Source organism: Hemicordylus capensis, chromosome 1, assembly GCF_027244095.1.
Source record: "Hemicordylus capensis ecotype Gifberg chromosome 1, rHemCap1.1.pri, whole genome shotgun sequence".
Lineage (NCBI taxonomy): Eukaryota > Metazoa > Chordata > Lepidosauria > Squamata > Cordylidae > Hemicordylus > Hemicordylus capensis.
The window spans coordinates 106,387,624-106,410,205 of record NC_069657.1 but is presented as its reverse complement, the minus strand read 5'-3'; the positions used below and the strand labels follow the sequence as shown (position 1 = coordinate 106,410,205).

At 42.5% G+C, this 22,582-nt stretch overlaps 1 protein-coding gene across 4 annotated transcripts in view; it reads left to right on the top strand.

Moving 5' to 3' along the window:
* The window catches only part of CCDC34 (coiled-coil domain containing 34), a 42,713-nt gene continuing 20,131 nt past the window's right edge, over positions 1 to 22,582 (top strand). For 2 of the 4 annotated variants that reach the window (XM_053286069.1, XM_053286066.1), the window contains exons 1-4: positions 233 to 495; positions 763 to 998; positions 11,733 to 11,862; positions 13,246 to 13,362. In XM_053286069.1, coding sequence (XP_053142044.1) covers positions 778 to 998; positions 11,733 to 11,862; positions 13,246 to 13,362 — 468 coding nt within the window. In that variant the 5' untranslated portion in view covers positions 233 to 495; positions 763 to 777. Of the gene's footprint in view, positions 176 to 232; positions 496 to 762; positions 999 to 11,732; positions 11,863 to 13,245; positions 13,363 to 22,582 lie in introns of those variants that run through there. The other 2 variants (XM_053286067.1, XM_053286068.1) reach the window with 2 other exon arrangements.

Here is a 22,582-nt window from a genome sequence, read left to right as displayed (position 1 = left end):
GCAGTTTGCACTTTGCACATGCTCGAACTCGTTTCCCCCCACCTTCCACCTCGCCTTACACGATCGGCTTCTTGGGTTGAGCCCTGAGTGTCTTCGCTTCAGCCCTACGGGGCGAGGGTTTTCCACTGCAGAATAAAGAAATGTCTGAAATGACGGAGGCGGCGCCATTGTTGAGGTAATTCAATCAGAGACAACAAGGGACGGCGGGGAGGAGAGGGTTTTAAAAACAAACGGGAAAGGGCTGAGAGAAGCCTAAGCCTACGAAGCCGTGTGGGAGCACGAGGCAGAGAGGAAGCCGGGAGAAGGAGCCTCCTCGCTCGCCCTCTCTGCAGGCAGGGCGGGCAGAGAGCCGCCAAAAGCGGGCCGCGGGAGAGCTAGGCCGGAGGCGTCCCCGTTGCCATGGCGGCAGTTGCGGAGTGATTGGTGGAGTCGGCTGTGCCGCAGGGACGGCTGGGAGGAAGGCAGGCGCTGCGAGTTTCAAAGCAGCGGCCTCAGGTAGAACGGCTTCTCCTTACTTTGAAGCCGTTGCGGGGACAGCCTGGGGTTGAGGCTCAGCGGGGGCGTGGCGGGGGTCGTGCTGGGAAGGGCTTGGGCTTGGCCGGGCCAGCGGAGCGGCTGCGGGAAGCCGAGAGCGAGGTCGTAAGCGGGAGGCGTCTTTTGCCTTGGGGGGGGGGGGTTGGGGGGGCGAGCAGGGCACTACCTGCAAAGAAGGGAGAGGCGGCAAAGGTGGCTGGCTGCTCATTCTCCTGTTCCTCTTCGCAGGTCTCTGTCGCCACCATGCCCACTTCCGTGCCCCCAAGGAGCAGGCGGGTGGCAGCCTATTCCACTCCACCCTCCCCTGCTAGCTCTGACGATGAGGGGGCCGGGAAATCCACTTCTTCCTTGACCTCCCCAAGTTTCCATCAAAGTTTCCCAAGTTTCCACCGCATGGAGCAAGAGGAAGATGCATCATCGTCTAGCAGGGGATCAGGCATCCCTCAAAGGATTAAACACCATAGGTAACGTGCTGCACAGCTCTTCCTTCCTTCTCCAGCTGCTGTTAGTTAAACTAATGCTGTTGAGTTGCCTCTTTGGAGTTATGTAGGACAGAGGGCCTTCTCAAACTTTAGCGTTTCCCTCCACCTTCATGTGCGGCCTGATAGGTGCCAACCTGCCACAGAGGTACCAAAAACAATTCAAGCAACAAGAATTTGTGACAGGGCTAGACAGGAAATAGAGGGTCTATTGACCTGTCTTATGGAGATGGTCAGCAGGAACTGACAAAGGTTGTCCTACTGAACTCGGTAAGTGCTTGGTAGCCAATCCAATGGTCTCCAGGACCCTGCTTGTTTTTACTCAGAAGTAAGCCTCACAGTGTTTAATGGACTTACTTCTAAGTAACCATACATAGACTGCAACTGGTAAGGATTGTAGCTACTTCTTTATTCTGCTGGGAAACCCTAATGAAACAGGGCTTAAGTTAAGACATCCAAGGTTCAGCCCAAGAAGCTGATCTTAGTAGTAAGGGTCAGGTTTGGCATATGTGATATGAGCCCACTAACAGAGAAAAGTGACAACACTTCGCTTTGAATCGGAGGAGAAAGCTGGTACTCATTTTGGCAGCAGGTGGTGGAGCCAAAACACAGCAGCCAGTCCTATCCTTCATCTCCAGCTTGGAACTGGAGAAGATGGGATGGAATCTTCCACACAACTGTGTGGAGCGAATACCTACCCCTTCTTTAGTTCAAGATTAGAGCTTTGTCAGGATTCTTCTTGCCATGCTCACCAGAGAGTAATGAAGCACTCATGACAATTAAGAAAAAAATGACAGATTATGAAACCCTGGGATTTGGGTCTCCCATTTTACCTGCCTTTTCTGTGATGCCTGTTTACTGTCTCAACATGCTAAAGGCAAAGCCCCACCAAGCTTCTGTGAGCTGTGTATGAACTAGAGTAGCATTACCTAATACTTAGACTTGACTTTACCTGAAGCACACTTGACAAAACAGTTGCAGCCACTGATCTACACATGGATTTCTGTACACATGCTTTCTCTATGTAGCAGACACTATGTTTGATCTAATAGTAGCACTAGCACAGATACCCATAGGTATCTTTAAGCCCTTCTTATAAGTTTCCCAGTAACTTATTTATTTATTTATCAAATTTGTACACCGCCCCCAACTTTTGTCTCTGGGCAGTTTACAATAATATACAAGAAGTTAGAACATACATAAAACTTAAAAACAATTTAAACAATTTAAAAAGTCAAAATAGATTAAAACCTAAACATTTTAAAAGCCGAAAAAGCTTGGGTGAAGAAGTGGGTTTTCAAATGCTTTTTGAAAATTGCAAGAGATGGGGAGGATCGTATTTCGATAGGGAGCACATTCCACAATCGTGGGGCACCAACCAAGCTGGCCCATCCCCGTGTGGCCGCCAGCCAAGCTGGCAGCAACTGGAGATGAACCTCTCCCATTGGCCTCGATAGGTGGTGGGACTCATAATCTCATACCTTACAGAGTGCCGCCTTCTGTATGATCCCCATCACACGTTGAGGTCATCTGGAGAGGCCTGTCTCTAGTTACCACCGGTACGTCTGGTGGCAACTCGGCACCGGGCTTTTTCTGTACCTACTCTTGGCCTTTGGAATGTACTCCCCGCAGATATCCGCAGTTTAGGCTTGCTTTCGGCTTTTAAGAGAGCCCTAAAAACTTATTTGTTTGGCCTGGCCTTCCAAGGTTAAAGTATTTTAATTGGTTTTAAACGGTTTTGAATTGTGTTTGAATTGTGTTTATATTGTTTTTATCACTGTGTCTTAAATGGTGTGTATTTTATGTCTTTTTAAATTTGTTGTACACTGCCCAGAACCATTGGATGGGGCAGTTTATAAATGTAATAAGTAATAAATAAATAATGGAGAAGATGTTCTCTTAAATGCCCAGGGCCCAAGCCATTTAGGGCTTTATAGGTTATAACTAACACTTTGTATTTTGCCCAGAAACTTATTGACAGCCAGTGTAGCTCTGTCAGCAAAGGAGTGATGTGGTCTCTCCAAGATGACCCAGAGACCAACCTGGCCGCTGCATTCTGTACTAACTGAAGTTTCCAGACTACATACAAAGGCAGCCCCACATAGAGCACATTGCAGAAGTCAAGTCTGGAGGTTACCAGCAAATGTACCACTGTTTTGAGGTCGCTCATCTCAAGCAACGGATGCAGCTGGCATATCAGCCAAAGCTGATAGAAAGCCCCTCTGGCTACCGCCTCAACCTGAGATACCAGGGAGAGGTGTGGATCCAGAATTATTCCCAGACTGCGAACCTGTTCCTTTGGGGAAGTGTAACCCCATCTAGAACAGGTAGATCAAAGTCATTTCTGGAGTCTTGACCCTGCACAATAAGTACCTCCATGTTATCTGGATTCAGTCTCAGTTTATTCTCCCTCATCCAGCCCATTATTCCTTCCTGGCAAGCGTTTAGAGAGGTTTTGCCATCTCCTTATGTTGACATGGAGAAGTAGATCTGGGTGTCATCAGCATACTGATCACACCCCACACCAAATCCCCTGATGATCTCTCCCAGCGTTTTCATGTAGATGTTAAAGAGCATTGGAGACAGTACGGAAAAAACTTCAGGTTTTTTCCACTTAAAATTTAAAATTTTAAATATTTGTGATATTTTCTAATATGTAGGGTTATGGGTTTTTTGTTGTTTTTTAAAAACACCCTGATAATATTAATTCTCAGCTGAGCATCAGTGATATTTGCGAGCCAGTGTGGTGTAGTGATTAGAGTGCTGGACTAGGACCGGGGAGACCCAAGTTCAAATCCCCATTCAGCCATGATACTAGCTGGGTGACTCTGGGCCAGTCACTTCTCTCTCAGCCTAGCCTACTTCACAGGGTTGTTGTGAAAGAGAAACTTAAGTATGTAGTACACTGCTCTAGGCTCCTTGGAGGAAGAGTGAGATATAAATGTAATAATAATAATAATATTTGTTCATGACTGCATTTGTACAGCTCTATGGTCCAAGTACAATAGTGATACATGTGATTACTTAAAATGTATTTTCAATTTCTCAGGTATTTTTGAAATACTGGTTCAGTAAGCATCATGTCTTCAATGAATAAAATCAATATCTTGCCAGTTAGACCTCAGTTTAGTAGTTTCTCTAACTGGCCATTTATTTCATAAATAAACACTGACTGTAAGAATAAATTCTTAAGATGTGGCTCTTTAAGAAGGGAAATCCCATAAAACTGCTTACAGGGAAACCTTACTATCCGCAAATCCAACATCCACAATTTCATGGATCTGTGGTCAGGTAACTGACACCCGACCTCGGCATATGTGGTGGGGAAGATTTTTAAAGGGTTAGTTTTACGTATCAATGGAGTTGGGGTAGCCGGAAATGACCTCCCGAGGTCATTTCTGACCACCATTTTGACAAAATGAGCCATTTTGTGGCTCATTTTAAAAGAAAATATTTTGTATCTGAATTTTTTTGTGGGGAAATGGAGCAATTGGGATCGGGGGGATGAGGCATTTCTGGACAGCTGGAGCACAGTAGGACACCTTATTGTGCTATTTTTGGCCCTTTGCCTATTTTCTAGCCTCCAGGAACCTAACACACACACACATACCCTTCGCATTGACTTTAATGGCCCATTGTCTGCAGTTCGATTATCTGTGGTTGTAGGATCGAACGGAACCTCCACGGGTAACAGGGTTCACTGTTATGAAAGTTACTAGGGTTCACCTGTACACTGGCTGTTAAAAAAAAAAAAAGTCTAGTAACTTTCATTTACTACTTTATGTTGAAACTCTACCAAGCAAAGCAACTTCATGAGCCCACGGCCTGCTTTGCTATGTCACAAAGCCCCTGGCCAATAAGTCATAACTCAAAAAGACATAACTGAGCTCTGTGTGTGTGTGTGTGTGTGTGTGTGTGTGTGTGTGTGTGTGTGTAGGTTTCCATATAAGATTGAATTTATTTCTTAAATCATTATAGCTGGAACTGAAATTCAGGCTAACATTGCACATGCCAAATTGCACACTTGCAACAGAGGAAGGGTTATTCTCACCAATCCTTCTGTGCCCCCACCCACCAAATATGTCCCTGAGAGCCCTGCAGGCCTCAAGAACATAATTTTGGAAGCCACAGAGGGAAGGAGGGAGTTTGGCAAAAATTGCCCTTCTTCCGTTGTTGATATACAATGTTGTTCAGCATACATGGATGTTGGCCATAGATGGCAATACTGTACTCAGAGTTTTTGTTTTTGTTTTAACTTTTTTCTCTTTCCCCTGGCAAAAATTGTCAGTCATGGTTTAATGAATATGCTACAATCCTGGAGTATATTCTCCTTGTCTTCTGATTGTCTTTTCTGGCAGTGCCTCCCACTATAACTAATTGGTTCAAGCTGGCAGATGGCTTTTTAGGACTAAGTTATATGTTAACAAGTAGTCACATATATTAATATGTAGTCATAGGAATCTTTTCTTGAACATCAGCTTCCAGACATCAGCTTCTGGCACTGTCAGTTTCAGAATAATGTTTTTTGAGGGGGAAGAGACTGTTTGACCCTTTCTCTTCCATCTGTTTTTCTGTTTAACATCTCCCCCTCTCTTGCTGATTTTCATTCCATAAAGGAAGGTACCTGAAAGAAGGAATTTTCAACATAAAGGGTGTTTTGTTGTGTATGACTGCTTTTTGCCAAATGGCTCCAAGGTAGTGTGCAGTATAAAATGCATAAGCAAAAAACAAACACAATGAATATTTATATACTGCTTTTCATCAGAAGTTTCCAAAGCAGTTGATATAGATATAAATTAATCAAAACAGCATTCACTGTTCAACACCTGGACAAAGACAAAATGACAGCAGATCCCTTATGAGCTGAGGGACCAAATCACCTCCCTCGTACCTGAAAGCTTGCCTGGAAAGACGATTCTTCAGGTGCCTGTGAAGTTTAGTGCAATTTAACAAGCTCCATCAGAGGGCATTCCACAATCTGGAGGCAATAGTGGAGGGAACCTTGTCCTACATGCATGACAACTGGGCTTCCTCTGGTATCAGCATGCACAGTAGTCCCCCCCCCCCCCCGCCTCTTGAATTTGTAAGACATTCAAATAGTCCTTCAGATCTCTAGAAACCATTTAGGTCTTTTAAAATTAACAACCAGCACCTTGAATTGGATCCAAAAACAGATTGACAACCAGTGCAGCCTTTTAAGTATAGGGATGGTATGATCAGCCTGGGTAGCCCCTGGTAGCAACCTGGCCACTACACTTTCAATGTACAGCCATATATAAAGCACACTGCATTAATCCAGATACTTTGTGATCAAAGCATGGCTAACAGCCAGATCTGTCTTCTCAAGGAAAGGGCATAGCTGGTTAAGTGTTAAGCATATGACTAAAGGTTTAAGTGACCCCTTTCTCACATAACCTCATTCCACTATTGCTAATTTCAGTGTGGAGGCTGCTTTTTATTTAAAATACAAAAAGTTGGATGGAAGATTGCACATGGTGTTGTGCTTGGACTGTATACTTATAGAAGTATTGAAAGTTCTTTGTCAGCTGCTGCTAAGCAGACAGAGGAGGGTGTGCATGTTCAAAAGGTCTTGAAACATGGCCAGCTAGTAAAAATGCATCTTGACATAGTTGAATTATATTTTAATTGCTTTAGTTATATGATAATAACTTCCTGAAAAGGACTAGAAAATATTCTAAATTCTTAGGCAACAGCATGCAACAGACTTGAATAGAGCTGGCAGGTGTGGGGGTTCATGTTGTTATCACTAGACAACCAAACAACTGTCATTTTCTAGAAAGGAATTGCATATGTAGTTCCTAAGTGATAGGATTCCACTGTAGCCCTTAGTACAATTATATCTATTGGCTTTTACAAGCTACCACCACACTTGATGAACTGATCTGTCTTGTATTCTGCTTTTGATAGAGTAAGCTGGAATGGGTTCAGAGAAGGGCAACAAACATGGTCAGAGGTCTGGAAACCAAGTCCGGTGAGGAATGGTTGAAAGAGCTGGGTATGTTTAATCTGGAGAAAAGAGGACTAAGGGGAGATACAGCTGCCTTCAAATATATGAAGAACTGTCACATAGGAGATGGGGCAGACTTGTTCTCTGTTGCCACTCTGGGCAGGACTAGAACCAATGGGTTGAAATTGCAAAGATGCAGATTTAAGCTAGACATTAGGAGGAGTATCCAAACTGGTAAGAACTGCTCAACAGTGGAATAGTCTGCCTCATGCATCAGTTGCTGGGTTACACCATTTCTTACTGCAGTTGGTGGTCAGATGTCTGGATGCCACCTCAACATTAAAAGCCCACCCCCCTGCAACACACCCACACACACCCAGGGAAAAGGCTAGCCTACAGCCTTCTGAAATGGTACAACCCAGAAGTAGAGTCTGCCTCATGCAATGGTAGGTTTGCCTTCACTGAAGGTTTTCCTACAGTGTCTGGACAGCCATCTGTCAACAGTGCTGTAGCAATTTCCTGCACTGAGCAAGGGGTGAACTAGGAGAACCTCCAAGGTCCTGTCCAACTTGAGAATTCTATGATGGTATGGCTGTTATCTAGATCATTCATTAGGGACATGGACAGTGAGGCTATTACTGACACGTCCACTTAAGAATATAACATAAGAACAACCCTGCTGGATCAGGCACATCTAGTCCAGCATCCTGTTTCACACAGTGGCCCACCAGATGCGAGCCCATAGGCAAGAGGTATGTGCTTACCCTCTCTCCTGCTGTTGCTCCCCTGCAACTGGTATTGAGAGACATCATGCCTCTGCTGGAGATGGCCCACAGCCACCAGATTAGTAGCCACTGATAGACCTGTCCACCATGAATCTGTCTTAGCCCCATTTAAAGCCATTCAAGCTGGTGGCCATCACCACATTGTATGGCAAGGAATTCCATAGATTAATTATGTGCGGTGTGAAAAAGTACTTCCTCTTGTCGGTCCTAAATTTCCCAACCTTCAGTTTCATGGGGTGACCCCTGGTTTTAGTGTTGTGAGTGAGGGAGAAAAATTTCTCTTTCTACCCTCTCCACTCCATGCATAATTTTCTACATATTGATCATATCTCCCCTTAGTTGCCTCTTTTCCAAGGTAAAGAGTCCCAGATCTAGCCTAGCCTCATTGGGAAGGTGCTCCAGGCCCCTGATCATTTTAGTTGCCACCTTCTGCACCTTTTCCCATTCTACAGTATCCTTCCTAAGACATGGTGACCAAAGCTGTGCGCAGTACTCCAGATGTGGCCACACCGTAGATTTGTATAAGAGCATTATAATATTAGCATTTTTATTTTCAGTCACCTTCCTAATTATTCCTAGCATGGAATTAACCTTTTTCACAGCTGCTACGCACTGAGATGACACTTTCAATGAGCTGTCCACCACAACCCCAGGATCTCTCTCCTGGTCAGTCACCGAAAGCTAGATCCCATCAGCATATATGTGAAGTTGGTGTTCTTTGCCTCTTTATATTGATGAATTCCAAAAGTGTAGGCATGTATTAAGTGCAGCAAGTAGTGCATTCATTCAGAACATTTTAAGTTGCCAACTGAATTATCTAAGAACAGATGCTATGTAGTATTTTATAATGTTTCCATTGAAGTTTTCTGAATTGAAGAAGGTATCTTTTTGTACTGACCTTGTGGTCTGTCTAGTTATTGTGAGTTAAGAAGTTGTTTTTAAAAACATTTATATACCACTTTTCAACAAGAAATATTAATACCATTGCCAGTTTCATTGTCTGGGTTTCCATTATCTGGACTGGTAGCAACAGTCTACAAGGATGAGATGGTGCTTGTTCCTTTCTAGTCTTGAGGAATAACTCATAGATGCCCACCCAAGAGACAACTGTTGGATATTCAGCATAACTACTGGCAGATAGTCCATTACAGTTCATGCTGTGTTTATCGTTCTTTTTTAAGTCAGTGGTTCCCAACTTGTTGTCCACAAGAATACTGAAGGTAGTATGTGGGAGAGAAAAAAGATACTGTAATCCCATGTACCCCTTATGTATAATATTCAATGTTATATTATTATTCTCAGTGTCATTCACTATACAGATGTCCATATGTAATATAACATAATACATTATTAGGAATAGCTGCGTTTTAAATACCCCTTGATATATAAGCTTGACTCCCATCAGCCATGGACTATATTAAATATGTTTAAAATGTCCTGCTTACATGGTGGTTCATGAGAGGTTTTGATGTTGCTACAGTGGTCCACATAAAGGATAAGGTAGGGAACCACTGCTTTAAGTCTGTGTGCCCTATAAGGCGTGCATGTGCATTCACACTTTTTTGCTGTCCTCTCAGTTAATTTTAGATCCTGCTCAGGTTGAATTGCAAAGGCTCCACTCTGATTGCATGTGTGCACAGTGCATTGGTGCACACTGCCACCCAGAACAAAACTCATTCTTCACACAGATGGAAAAATTAGAAAGAACGCTGCTCTAAGTGCTATGAAATTACAGCACAGCACTCAAAACTGGATGATGTTTCTTTTGCCCAAGGAAAGTGGACAGGAAACCAAGTAAAAGATGTGACGATTGTGGGAGGCTGGTTTGTAGAAAGCACTTGACCAGCTACCAAACCTAATGATTGCCTTTAGAACAGTTGCATTGTATTCTTTTCAGCTGAAATGCTTGTGTTGAAGTTTGGATCCTCATTGCCACTGGTTTTCAAATGTTCATTTTTCTTAGCTAGCAGCTCACGTTCTTAGTGAGTTGTGAGGGTGCCATGGTTGTGATGGGATGGAGGATCATCACTTGTTGAAGAAGTGAAAGATGTCATTATGGTCTCACAGTCTGGAAAAGCTGCGTGGGGGCAGCTGATTTAACCATTGAATCTGCTCTGGAGTAATGACTGCTGCTTGGGAGTAGGATTTTATGGTATGGAATGAGAGTTAAATACAAGAGATACCAACACAATTATTTTTATTCTAGAAAACATTATTTCACCCTGTCTGCATGGAGAATATGCTGTGAACTAATGAAACCTATGTATTTGTGGTTAGCTGTAATGTATAGGTATGTTGTATGGCATTTAGCCCTTTAGGTCCAGTAGAGAAGGAAAGAGATACCACATCTATCTAGTCAGTGCTTTAGAAGGCTGAGACAGACATGAATATCATTACAGGAGAAGGACACTGCTAACATTAAAGGCAACAATGGGTGGGGAAGAAGCAGAAGCAGCAACAAAGGGAGGGGGGAAAGGCCCCTGAATAATTCTTGTGAAGCTGTCCTACAAGATATGGTGTAGAAAGGTGAAGAAACAGATTTAGTTTACAGAAGACAGAGAAAGGACATGTTGTAACGTAATAATTATAGGCTGCACTTCCAGAAACAAACTTGGAGTGGCTCATGAAAACAGGTTATTAACAATAATAATAAAAAATAATATATCAACATTTTAATCAAAATAATAAAAGCAATGCAATGAAGATCAAATTCATATCACAAAACCAGTAATAATCTTTCAAAAGCAGCAGCAGAATTGAAACCAAGTGTTTAATCCATTCAAACTGTGTCACAACAGCCATATACACAATTTAAAAACTAGCATTTATTTCAACAAAATGTAATAATTTTGGAATATTGTAAAACAACAGCAATTACTAAAAACCATATTAACAAGATATATGCAGAGGTTGTGCAACAGCTGGTATAAGATTTTAGGAGTTACTTTCAGTCGAGCAGAGAGCTGCTGCCTAGTGAAAAGGACCATCTATTTTAGGTGTACACCTCAGGTCCTGTGTACCTGGTCATTCTATGTATGTCTGTTCAGTTAGCAGAGTGAAACACTCTTTCACTCACACAGACTAAACACGGACCACTTGAGTTTCTTTGATATTGGAAGCATTCTTTTCAAATTGGGTGTCATGATGCCAGCAGTTCCGGATTTCTTTTACTGTGATAGAAGAACCCCTATGCCTGATAATTCCTATGCCTGAATTGATAGCCTGAAATCTGTCAATGAGACAGTCATATGATTGTTACAAATAGGACATAAGCAATGGATTTCAGTTATAAGAATGGAATGTTTGGTTGAATGTGAGCAATAAAAAAGTTTGATGAAATAAAATGCCTAGGACAGCTATATAATTTGCTTGTGTTGGAAGGTTTAAATAAAAAGCTGTTGATGGTACTTTTATATGTATAGGGTATCTTGTTTTAGGGCAGATGGTTGAGCTAGATCTGCAATAGTATCTTCAAATTATAACATACTAGAAACATAACTTTGTGACAACAACATGCTTCATAGATTGTTTTTGCATAAACTCTACATACCTGCAGTTAGTTCTGAATGCAATGAAAAGTTCTGGAAACATCTAAAAAGTAGAAAGTGTTTAGAAAAGAATGCGGTTGAACAGACACCAAGAAAAACCAGAAATAAAAATGGCACTTATTGAATTTCGTGTTACATACTTATGCTCTTTTATTATAAAAATTAATATCCTGTGCTCAAAAAAGCTTTATGTATTTGCTAATGTGCATAATTTCTTGGTCTCTTTAAGATGGGAGAGTATTAAATATTAGTATTACTATTAAATGACTGTATTAATTGCGATTGGGCAGTGCAAGTATACTTCATAGCTGTACTGATGTCATAAAGAATACATATAATGCCACTTGTTCTACATAGTTCTGCTTGAAAATCTCCCTGTTAGAATTGCTGCATCTAATTATGCACCTCTTATTTGCAGTGCTGAATGTATCAATGGCACAAACAAGAAAAATCAGTCACCTGTAGCAGATAATCTCTCACCGTGGGAAGAATGGTTCCTTTGCAAAGAGAAAGAGCTACGTGCTCGGTTACAAGCACGAACTTTAGAGGTGAATACGTAAGATTATTTTCTTTTCATTTGACAGCAGACTGTCAGGCACCAATATGCACACTTTCCCTGTTAATTTTGGAAAACATATGGCTTTGTTCTTTATATTTTAATGGCTTTAGACATGCTTTTCCTTTTTATTTGCCTACACAATGGTGATTCATTTGTGTGTGTGTCTCATTTCTGCTAAATGTTATGCTTGGTTGAAATTGTATTGTATACATTTTGCTTATCCAACTCTGGTAATAGTTCAGATTTAAAGTACTGAACATATTTGTATAATTGGTAGGATTTTTTAAATGGGTTCATATTCCTGTATCTAAGCATGAAAACACGATGGGGCGTATGCTTTGCATAGACAAGCCAAGAGACACGGTGAAGCATAAGAAATTGTTGGCCATAAATCATTTAGGTGTATTGCATTGTTTTTGGATTATCGCACCATAACATATGCAGTTAGAGCCCAAACATTATATATTTCTGCTCTGGGTGGGAGAAAGCAGAAACTACTATCCCTGTGTAATGTTAATATTTACCCTTCTTCCTTTGTATTTGGTGTTCATGCGTAAAAATCCTTATTCTACTTCTCTAATAGTTTCAACAAGACTTTCAGTGCTTGAGGAACCCAAATTCAATTTTCTTCTCCTTATTCCTTTCTTATGATTAGTAGTTCCCACCCCTTCTGATTCTTTTGGTCCTCAGACCTTGTTCCTCAAACTGAGCAATTCCTTCATTCTCCTTTGCCACCTAATCCCTATCCCAGAGGTTCCCAATCTTTTTTTGACAAATGTACTCCTTCTTTCATAAAGGTTCAGCTCACATACCCCATTGAGATTTTTAGTGTCTGTGTCTGTGTGCATGCACGCACACAAATATAAGTGTTAGGGAGACAGGCTACAGCAGTCACTGGCTCACACCCACACTAAGTTATTTATAAGCAGTCTTATTGAAATTAATGATACAAGTAAACTTTTCCTATTAATTTCATGGGAGTACTCGGTGCTAATTTTCTGAAGCCTGCCAGTCAGGCTGATGGGAGGGGTATGCTGAGGTTTAGTGTGTAGCCAGCCAATTAGGAACAGGCAGACACATAGCTAAGGACCTGTCGACTTCAAGCTGGTGATCCTCCGGTGTGGAACAAATCTCATGGCTGCAGCTTGCGAAGACAGGAGGGCTCTGAGTACATGTATGTACTCTAAACATAGTTTCATTGTTTAAAATAATTGCTTTTGGTTTTAAATGCTTGCAACAAGCAAAGTGTTTGGATCTAAACTTGCTATGTTATTCAGTTTGTATCCCATCCTCTCTTTAAGCTGAACTTCATGCAAAGTATTCAGGAATAAATATACTGTATTCCCCCCCCCCCCCCACCGCTTTTTAATAGGAGATGAATTTGCAAATGGAGAAACGAAAGGAAAAACAGGAACGTGAAAGGAAAAAACTAATTGCTGAACAGAAGCACAAGGAGTGGGTCCAGAAAAAAAATGAAGAGGTGAAAAGGGTGAAGAATACCTTTATTTTCTCTTGCTTTCTAATTTCACTGTATTTATTTTTTTTAACATGGCCAATTGTTTGGGTTTTTTTAAAGTGGGGTGTTGCATTGTAAAGGGACCTAGAAAATATGTTGCCAAACCTGCATCAGTATATGTCCTTTGCACCATAAGAAACAATCATAAATATTCAAGGACAGTTGTCGTTTTCATAGGATTAATACCTTGAACAATATTTTGCTGAATGTTTATAATGGAAGACCAAGGGCTGGTTCCCATATTACCAAGTTCATTCAGGGCAGTATTCCGAATTATTCGTACTGTAAGTCATTCCTGGGATGATTAAGTGAGTAGTGTGGAGGAACTTGACACAGTTGGCAGCATCCAGACACAGCAGTGTACTTTCGGTGGAAGCACCTCTCATGAAGGAAAGGAGAGTTGAGCTCAACCAAAGACTCCTTGTGTAAGTGCAGCTTTCCTGTTGTTCATGGAAAGTGCTTGGATGCCAGCCAGTGTCTTATTTTGGGGGTTATGGATTGTCTTTGTATTATTGCATACAAATTAAGTTTTCAAGCAATTCCATGAACAGAAGTTGCAGTGAGAGAAATGAGGCCAAAAGCATTCTCAAAACAACTGGAGAAATTGTCATAGCTTCTTATGTATGATGAAATCATATTTCTTAAGACAAGCACAAGGTATAAAAAGTAAATGAGATGTTAATGTACTTCAGTTCCCAAGTCAGGGTTTTTTTTAAAGGCAAATTATTTTCTAACTTAAAGGAGGCCACATTGAATTACCAGTAATTCCTGTTGTTTTTCCATTTTATATTTCTTTGTATGGCAATGGCTACTGAAATAGCTGTTGCCTTGTAAGGGAGGAGAGCTGGTCTTGTGGTAGCAAGCATGACTTGTCCCCTTTGCTAAGCAGGGTCTGCCCTGGTTTGCATTTGAATGGGAGGCATGTGTGTGCACTGTAAGATATTCCCCTCAGGAGATGGGGCTGTTCTGGGAAGAGCATCTGCACAAATGTTCCAAGTTCTCTCCCTGGCATCTCCAAAATAGGGCTGAAAGAAACTCCTGCCTGCAACCTTGGGAAAGCTGCTGCCAGTCTGTGTAGACATTAGTGAGCAAGATGGACCAGTGGTGTGACTTGGTATAAGGCAGCTTCCTATATTCCTAAATAGAAAATTCCTGCGTTCTTTCTATTGTGGTTTCATATGGCATTTCTTTACATGGAAGTGGCGACTGAAATAGAAAATTCCTGATTTATTCTTATCTTTTAAAAAATATAAACAAACATCATTTGTGATTCATTCTTGATGGGTGCCCCAACAACTATGGAATTGTGTTTATCTGGAGACTTTCTGAGCACTCTGAAGTGTGAGAGATGTTAATCAGGGCCAAATTGTTTTGGCGGGGAGTGGTGCAGGCGGATCTCATTGTCTGTGGGGGTTGGGTTCTGAGCCCACTGTGGATAAGGAAACTGTGAATGTTGGGATGTTAATCCAGTGGAAATCTGGGGGTTAGGTTCCCCGTGGGGGCAAGAGGAGAGAAAGAAGAAAAGGAGCGCTGGCCTCCCCCCGCCCCAGGCAAAGGCGACATCTAGCGCTGGCCTATCCCCTGTAGAGTGGGGGCTGCTGGAGGGCCAACCACTGCCGCATGCACTCCTCAGACGCTGGCCTCTTTGCTTGTGCCGCTGCCTGTGCACTCCTTGAGCACTGTCCTCTCTCCTCCCTCACTGCAGTGGGGGTCGAACACGACTTCCGTGTAGACTGGGGCGGGGAGCACCGGAGGCAGGGCAGAGTCTGCAAGAGAGTCCCGCAAGTCTTGTGAGACCTGGGTTTTGGACAGATTCCCGGGTCTCACGAGACTTGCAAAGACTGAGAGGGATAAGGAAGCCCTGGCTGGTCAGTGATGAGGGCCAGTTCTCAGAGAAAGACCTTCCTTGTGCCGGCTCTGCCCTGCCTCTGGTGCTCCCCAGAGTCTGCAGAGATTTTGCATTCGGCCCTCGCTGTGGGGAGAGAGGGCCGCGCACGAAGAACGTGTGGGTGGTGCCACCACCACCACAGGAAAGCACTTGAAGAGCAAGTGGGGCAGCAATTGTTCGACCCCTGCTGTGGTGAGAGAGGAGAGAGGGCAGCGCTTGAGGAGTGCATAGGCAGCGGCGGCACAGGGAAAGAGGCCAGCACGTGGGGTGGAGGTGGTGGCGGACACTTGGCCCTCCTGCAGCCCCCGCTGTACAGGGATGTTGCCTTAGCGCAACCTGGCAGGGAGGAAGGACAGCGTTTGGGAGAAACCCCGGTAGGAGGAGAGGCCAGCACTGGATGTTGCCTTTGCAGGGCAAAGAGGCACCTTTTAAAAGTGGTGATTCTCTTTATTTAGCAGGGGGAGAGTAACTGGCCCTATCCACCCCCAGCACAGGACCTCCAGTCACTTTTGCTGGTGTATATCTTAGGTTTCTTTTTAGATTGTGAGCCCTTTGGGGACAGGGATCCATCTTGTTTGTTTGTTTGTTTGTCTATGTAAACCGCTTTGGAAACTTTTGTTGAAAAGCAGTATATAAATATTTGTTGTTGTTGTTCTTGCTCACCAGGAAAAACTGTGGATACACGAATCCCTTACCCACAGTTACTGAAGCCTGTCCTCTGTTTTAAAACCACAGATATGTGAAACCGCAAGTAATGGAGCCGTGAATAAGAAGGTTCTCCTGTACCTTTTAAGCATGAGCAAAGCAGGTCCTTATCTTTTCCTTTGCTTTTCCGGATGCGGTGCCGCGCTGCTCAGAAGTCTGCGCTTGGTAGCAGCGATTTACCCAGCAGCCTGCGGGCAGCGGTAGATACACATGGCCACCACTGCTGCACCTGGAAAAGCAGCAGGGCAGTGGAGGAGCAGGTAAGGACCTGCTTTGCTCATGCTTAAAGGTACTGCTCCCCACCCCACTGAAATATTTGTGCACATCCCTACCCATAAGTGCTGCTTGCCATCAAAAATATGTACCTGAGGACCATGTAGCCCTCAGGAGCATATTTTAGAGGCCAGGGACCACTTATGGGGACATGGGAAAACAGCAAAAATCGCTTGCTCCTCCCTCTGCACTGCTGTGCAACACTCCGGCTGAGCTCAGAGCAGCCTCTCTGCATTGGGTGCAGTTCCTATACATCCCAATCTAACTGCTCTGAATGTCAAGACTAGGAGGCTATTCACACGACCACATGAAAGCGGAGCCCAGCCCGCTTTCGAGCAGCCATGAGTACTGCCGGGAGCCACGAGGCTCCTAGCTGTTAGCCCTCTTAATCCCCCCCCCAACAAGGTTAGCTGAGCAAGCGCTCCGCTAACCCCATTTTGGCAATCGTAAGTCTGAACTGTGGCACCTCACAAGGAGACTCCCAACTGGGAGGCCCCAACAAGCCTCCCAGCTTCGGGGGTGTCCCCAGAATGCCACGCACACTCGCGCGGGGCATTCTGGAGGATCCCAGCCGCCCTTACCAGCGCTGTGACAGAGCCACCAGTCATGTGGGCAGCTGCCCAGGGTGAACTCCCTGCTCAGAAAGCAGGCTAAGCCCACTGTCCCTGCAGAGCCCAGTTAGGCTCTGCGTATGGATTGTAGAGCCCCTAAGTTTATTTTAGTGGGCAATATCCAAACTAATTAGTCTTGAGTAGTACCACTGAAATTAATGGGTTTAGTTAATTCTCTGATCTTAATCCCATTAATTTCAATGGGGCTTCGTCATGGTCAGCTTAGTTTGGATGTTGCCTAGTGACAGTAATCCATATCAATGAACTATTTAAGAGAATTCTTTCTTTTTAAATCCATTCAGTTACATTTATATTTTGAAAGCAGGTACTGAGCAGTAAATTTGTGCTGGTTGAATTTGATGTGGTTATTCTGCTGGTAGGCACCACACAGGTTAAAAGCATAGTATGGTTTTTGCTTGTTTTGTATTAGTTTGTTTTTATGAATCTATGTGCTAATGCTTCTGTGTGCATGTGCAGAGCTAGAGCAAATTTTGCCCTCACATTCCACCACTTCCTAACCATCGGCAAGACAAAAAAGTGTATTGTGTTTGTACAGTCGAGATGGACCTTTGAGGTCTTCTATCACAACCCCCTGTTCAGTGCAGAAAGAGCATCAATGACATCCCTGTCACTTCCTTGACCTTCCTCTTGTTTCCTTTTTGTTGTTCTTGGCCTTCTTCAGTTCATTCTGAGCCTTAACTATCTTGACACCATCCCTGCAGGTTTGAGGCACTCTTTTGTACTCCTCCTTAATTTATATGTCCCTCCTTCCACTTCCTGTATGTGTCCTTTTTGCTTCTCAGCTATTTAGAGAGTTTTCTGTGCATTCACACTTTCTTGATGTCTCCTATTTTTCCTTCTCATGGAAATAGTGGTCTCATATAAGGCTCCCCCACCCCACCGCCCCAACTTCTTTAACATGTGTTTTCAAACTGCTGTATCTTGGGCATTGTGTGAAAATAGAATGTGCACCTCAGACTGCCACATGCACATCTAGCTAGCCAGGTAGCTGCCATTGTTCTAGTGGGAAAACATAGAGCAGTCAAGTCCTGCTTCTGCCGTGTGCTACAATCTGTGTCCTGATTTAATATCCTTTTAAAATAATGAGGATGCCAGAAATATTCAAGTGACATCTCTCCCCCCACCCCCAGCAAAAACAAACAAACACCAAAAACATGTACCCCTGTACTTACTGAAAAAATTGTGCACAGATAAAGGGGCATGTTTTGCTTGCCTTAAATTAGTAGCAAATGTGAAATCTGCTTCTTTTGGATCAGTGTTCAAACTGTTGTTATCTTGGTCATTTCTCAACAGATCTGCATGAAACTTCGTAATAGGGTTGCAATTGTCACCTATAGTATATTTTCCTGCCAAATTTCATGCAAATCAAATGGATGGTTTAGATTTTAAACCCAATAGGATGTTCTGTTATAAGCCAGGAATACTGTCTTTATTCCTTATCTTAACTATGCTGGTTTTCCCATGACTGTATGATATAGTTCATATCCAGAGATTTTCGTTTTTATGTACACTGTCTCTCTAAACGTCCTTAAGGTGTTTCGGAGTTGTGCATAATCAGTAGGGGCATTCTATGACTTATAGATTACCGTACTGATCTTGCTAGAATAATGTAGAACATAGTATAGTGTCTTGATCCAGGAATGCTTTTCCCATTCAATTTCTCCTAACTAGAAGAGTTAAAGTTATGGTAATCTAACTGATCACTCTAGTAGTCACACCAGATCTGTATCCTTCCTGAATAATATAGAACAAGGAGATGAAATCCCTATATGCCTTTATGGTCTAAATTCTTTCCACTTTAATATAATTATTGTCATTCTTCAGAAGTTGATACTAGTTGATGAGATACATGATGGTACATGTTCAAACAGAAGAGGTTAGTTGAATGAATTAATATTGTTATAACATGGAATCATTTTTGAATAAACACCAAATAAAATCCATTAGCAGGATTATAGAAAAGGGTTGACGACAAAGGTATTTGGTTTATTCGTTGTTTCAGATCACTTTAGAGGGTGGAGTCCATCTTGTAAACATTTTTTGTTGTTTTTTTAAATGGTCTCTTTGTACTTTCCCATTATATGCAGCATTTATCTAAGCCAAGTCACTTGTATGTACAGGTGGACCTCATTATCCACAGGGGTTTCATTCCTACAGATTACAGCGGGTAATGAAACTGCAGATAATGAATCATTGAAATGTATGGGATCGCGCGCTGGGGTGGGGGGCAGTTTAAGTTCCAAGACTTTTTTTTTAAATTGAAAAATGCAAAAATGTGCCAAATAAAGTGCCCTACCATTCTCTGTGGGTCTCCTGGTGTCCAGTAAAGCACCCCAAAAGTCCCAAATGGAGTGGAAATTGCAAATATTTTCCTTCTCTTCCCCTTCCTATTTTTCTGATGAAATGACCTCTGTGGTCATTTCCAGGTTTCTAGGAACTGTTTATTTATTTATTTATTTAAATTTTAATACCGCCCTTCCAAAAGGCTCAGGGCGGTTTACATTAAAACACCATTAAAATCAATTAACAATTAAAACAAAAATTATAAAACTGTTTAAATAATAAACAATTAAAATATCATAAAACACCAATTAAATAGCCAAAACAATTTAAAAAGCTGAGAAAGCTTGGTTGAAGAGATGTGTTTTCAGAATTTTTTAAAAAATTGCCAGAGATGGCAAGATCTTGGAGGTAGAAACAGCAGGCATGGGAACAGATAATTTCTTAGTAAGAATAGCTCAAGTTAATAAGCCCTTAAAACCAGCATCCAAAATTGAACCTAAGTGGTTTGAATGGTAACTGAGAACACAGACTTTGTTCTCATTTGACTTGTCATTGGTCTAGATAGGAAAGTTGAAGGCTTCTCTCTAGAGTAAGGAAGTTTTAAAGGCTGCTAGTCATTGCCCCAGCTTGAAACTCTAGGTTCAGCAATTGACCTAGCAGCGATTCTAAGTTGTGAACTTACGACTCTTCATTAGGGATGTGCACGAAATAGATTTTTCATTCTGTTTCAAGCTCAAAATGAAATGCAGATGGCCAAAACATTTTGTCGAAACAGCGGCCGACCCTGGCTGTTTAAATGGAACAAATCTGAAACATTTAGAGTGTTTCGGCCATAGGGAACAATGAGGAAACTCAAAATACCCCACTGTTCCCCATGGGTAGCTACTAGGGATAGGAAAGTGGGTTGGGTGGTAGGGCATGATGGGTGGTACCTACCACCCAACCCACAAAAGAAATGGGCAAGTGGACAATTTTTAATCTTTTTTTTTAAAACCCATAGGATCCTTTTAGACTTGATGGCACTGAGGCTCTGGAAAGACCACAAGTAGGAGATGAAGGCATGCCCTCTCTCCTGTTGCTCACCTGCAACTGATATCCAATACCATCATGGTCCCTCAGTTTTAGGGGTGTGCAGAAAACTGTAAAACCTAGTTCGAGTAGAACTGGACTCAAACTGGGTCCGGTTCTGTGCACACTAGAGCCGGGCCCGGTCCGGCTCAAGTCTGAACTAGTTCAGACCGGGGGTGGGGGGGGGTTGGGTTAAAAAAAAAATCCCCACCAAAAAATATTTATTTTTCTTTAGTACATTTATATTTTGCCCCATACAAAAAGGTTCCTTGGCAGTTCACAATATGAAACCATTAAATCATTAACATACTTAAAACAATTTAAAATGCAATAAAAACCTCTAAAACCAAAGCTTTAAAACAATAAACTAAAAGTCTGACTAAACAGGTATGTCTTTAGGTCATTCTTAAAAACATTCAGAGAAGGGGAAACACTAATTTCATGAGGAAGCATGTTCCAGAGTTTCAGGGCAACTCTAGAAAAGGCCCGATTTTGAGTTACCACCAACCAAGCCTGTGACAACTGCAGCCAAACCTCCCCATATGATCTTAACAGGCGGTGGGGTTGATGAAGAAGGCGTTCTCCTAAATACCTTGGAACAAAGCCGTTTAGGGCTTTATAGGTAATAACCAGCACTTTGTATTTCGCCTGGAAACCTATTGGCAGCCAGTGTAGTTGTTTTAAAATGGGTGTAATAGGCTGCTGCATTCTGTACTACTTGCAATTTCTGAACTACGTAAAAAAGCATCCCAATGTAGAGCGCTTTGCAGTAAAACATGGACTTACCGCCATTGTGGGGCTTCAGAGGGTGCCGCCGCGAGGGGAATCTGTTAAGGTTTACCCGCCACTGGCCTCCCCCTGGTCTCCAACAGCCCTTTTCGGCCTGTTCTGGGCCTTTGTGCACTGACAGTGGCCATATTGGAGGCTGCCGCACATGCTCACTGGCCATCTGCGTGGCTGGGACACACCTCCAAAATGGCCACCACCAGTGGACAAAGGCTTGGAATGGGCTGAAATCATCCCAAAATGAGCCGATGGAGACCGGGGGGAGGGAAAACCTCAGGAGATCCCCCATGGCCACAGCAGCATCCCTCAAAGCCCTGTGATGCCATTAAGTCTGCCTTATATTAAAAAAGAAGAAGAAGAAGAACTGGCCCCAGCTCGACCTCGACATTGAGCCAAACCAGCCCTGGCTCAAGGGTGAGCTCTCAAGCTGGACCAGTTCGAGTGCAAGCTGGCTCAGTCTTGAGCCGGCTCGCACATCCCTACTCCATGTTGTTTATACAGTCTTGCTCACTATGTGTTGTCATTGTATACTCGTCTGTTTAACAAAATCAGTGTTCTTTGATTCTGCAAAAGCCTGTACTTATTTATCAGAGTAGACCATAGGATCACTTATTTATTTATATCTTGCCTTTTTAATAAGTTCATCAGTCTGCACGCATTGTTTCAGGGGTCTTTTCAGGCATGTTGGGCCGTAATTGTGTTACATGGTCTGGGTCATACTCTTACATTCCCTGCCTCACCCCCCCCCGCCCCCCGATCCATAACACAGCAGGGGCAGGTGGACTTATGATTATCCATCTTTCTTGATTAAAAATAGGAGAAATGGCTATCTAGTGTTTCTACTGTTTACAAGAACCACTTTTTGTAGCAAATAATGTTTGTGCAAAGAAGAAAGACAGTATTGCCCACATTCTATTTAAGTTTTTGATTGGATTAAACCTGTGTGGATATGTTTGGAAACCATATTTGTTGCATTATCTCTGGTAATGAGTTTAAGTGGGGCATAGGGAACCAGACTCTTTCATCGCAAGAGTGACTGGTGTGTTTAGAATTCATTCATATATATGGCAGGACTGAATGTCAATAGTAGTATTAAAGGGTATGTAAGCCCATAAGAGGTTAAAGAATAGATCATATCTCTCATGAAGTCAAGATCAAAGAAGCTTTTCTGAAAGGCAGATTGAAAATACTAATCATTTTTTAAAAAATTACAACAAACATTTGGCTCTCTAGCCCTTTTCATATTGGTTGGAAACTCACTGAGAGCATAAACCATTCATTAATGACCAGAACCAGGCTATTTTTAATTAAAGAAAGAGGTTTTTTCTTTTTACTGCTTATTAAAAATTTGGAACAAATATAATATCCAACATTAGATAAGATATTAATCATAGCAATAAATAGGCACACTTTGAGCCAGAGTCCTAATTCTGAAACAAGTCTGAGCAGCGAGCAGGAGGTTGTTCAGACCTGGCACAATCCTCCTGTTCCAGCCTGAGTTCTGAAATCCCCTTGACTGAGTATAAGGCCTCTTCCAAGAAAGCATGGAGCCAAGTAA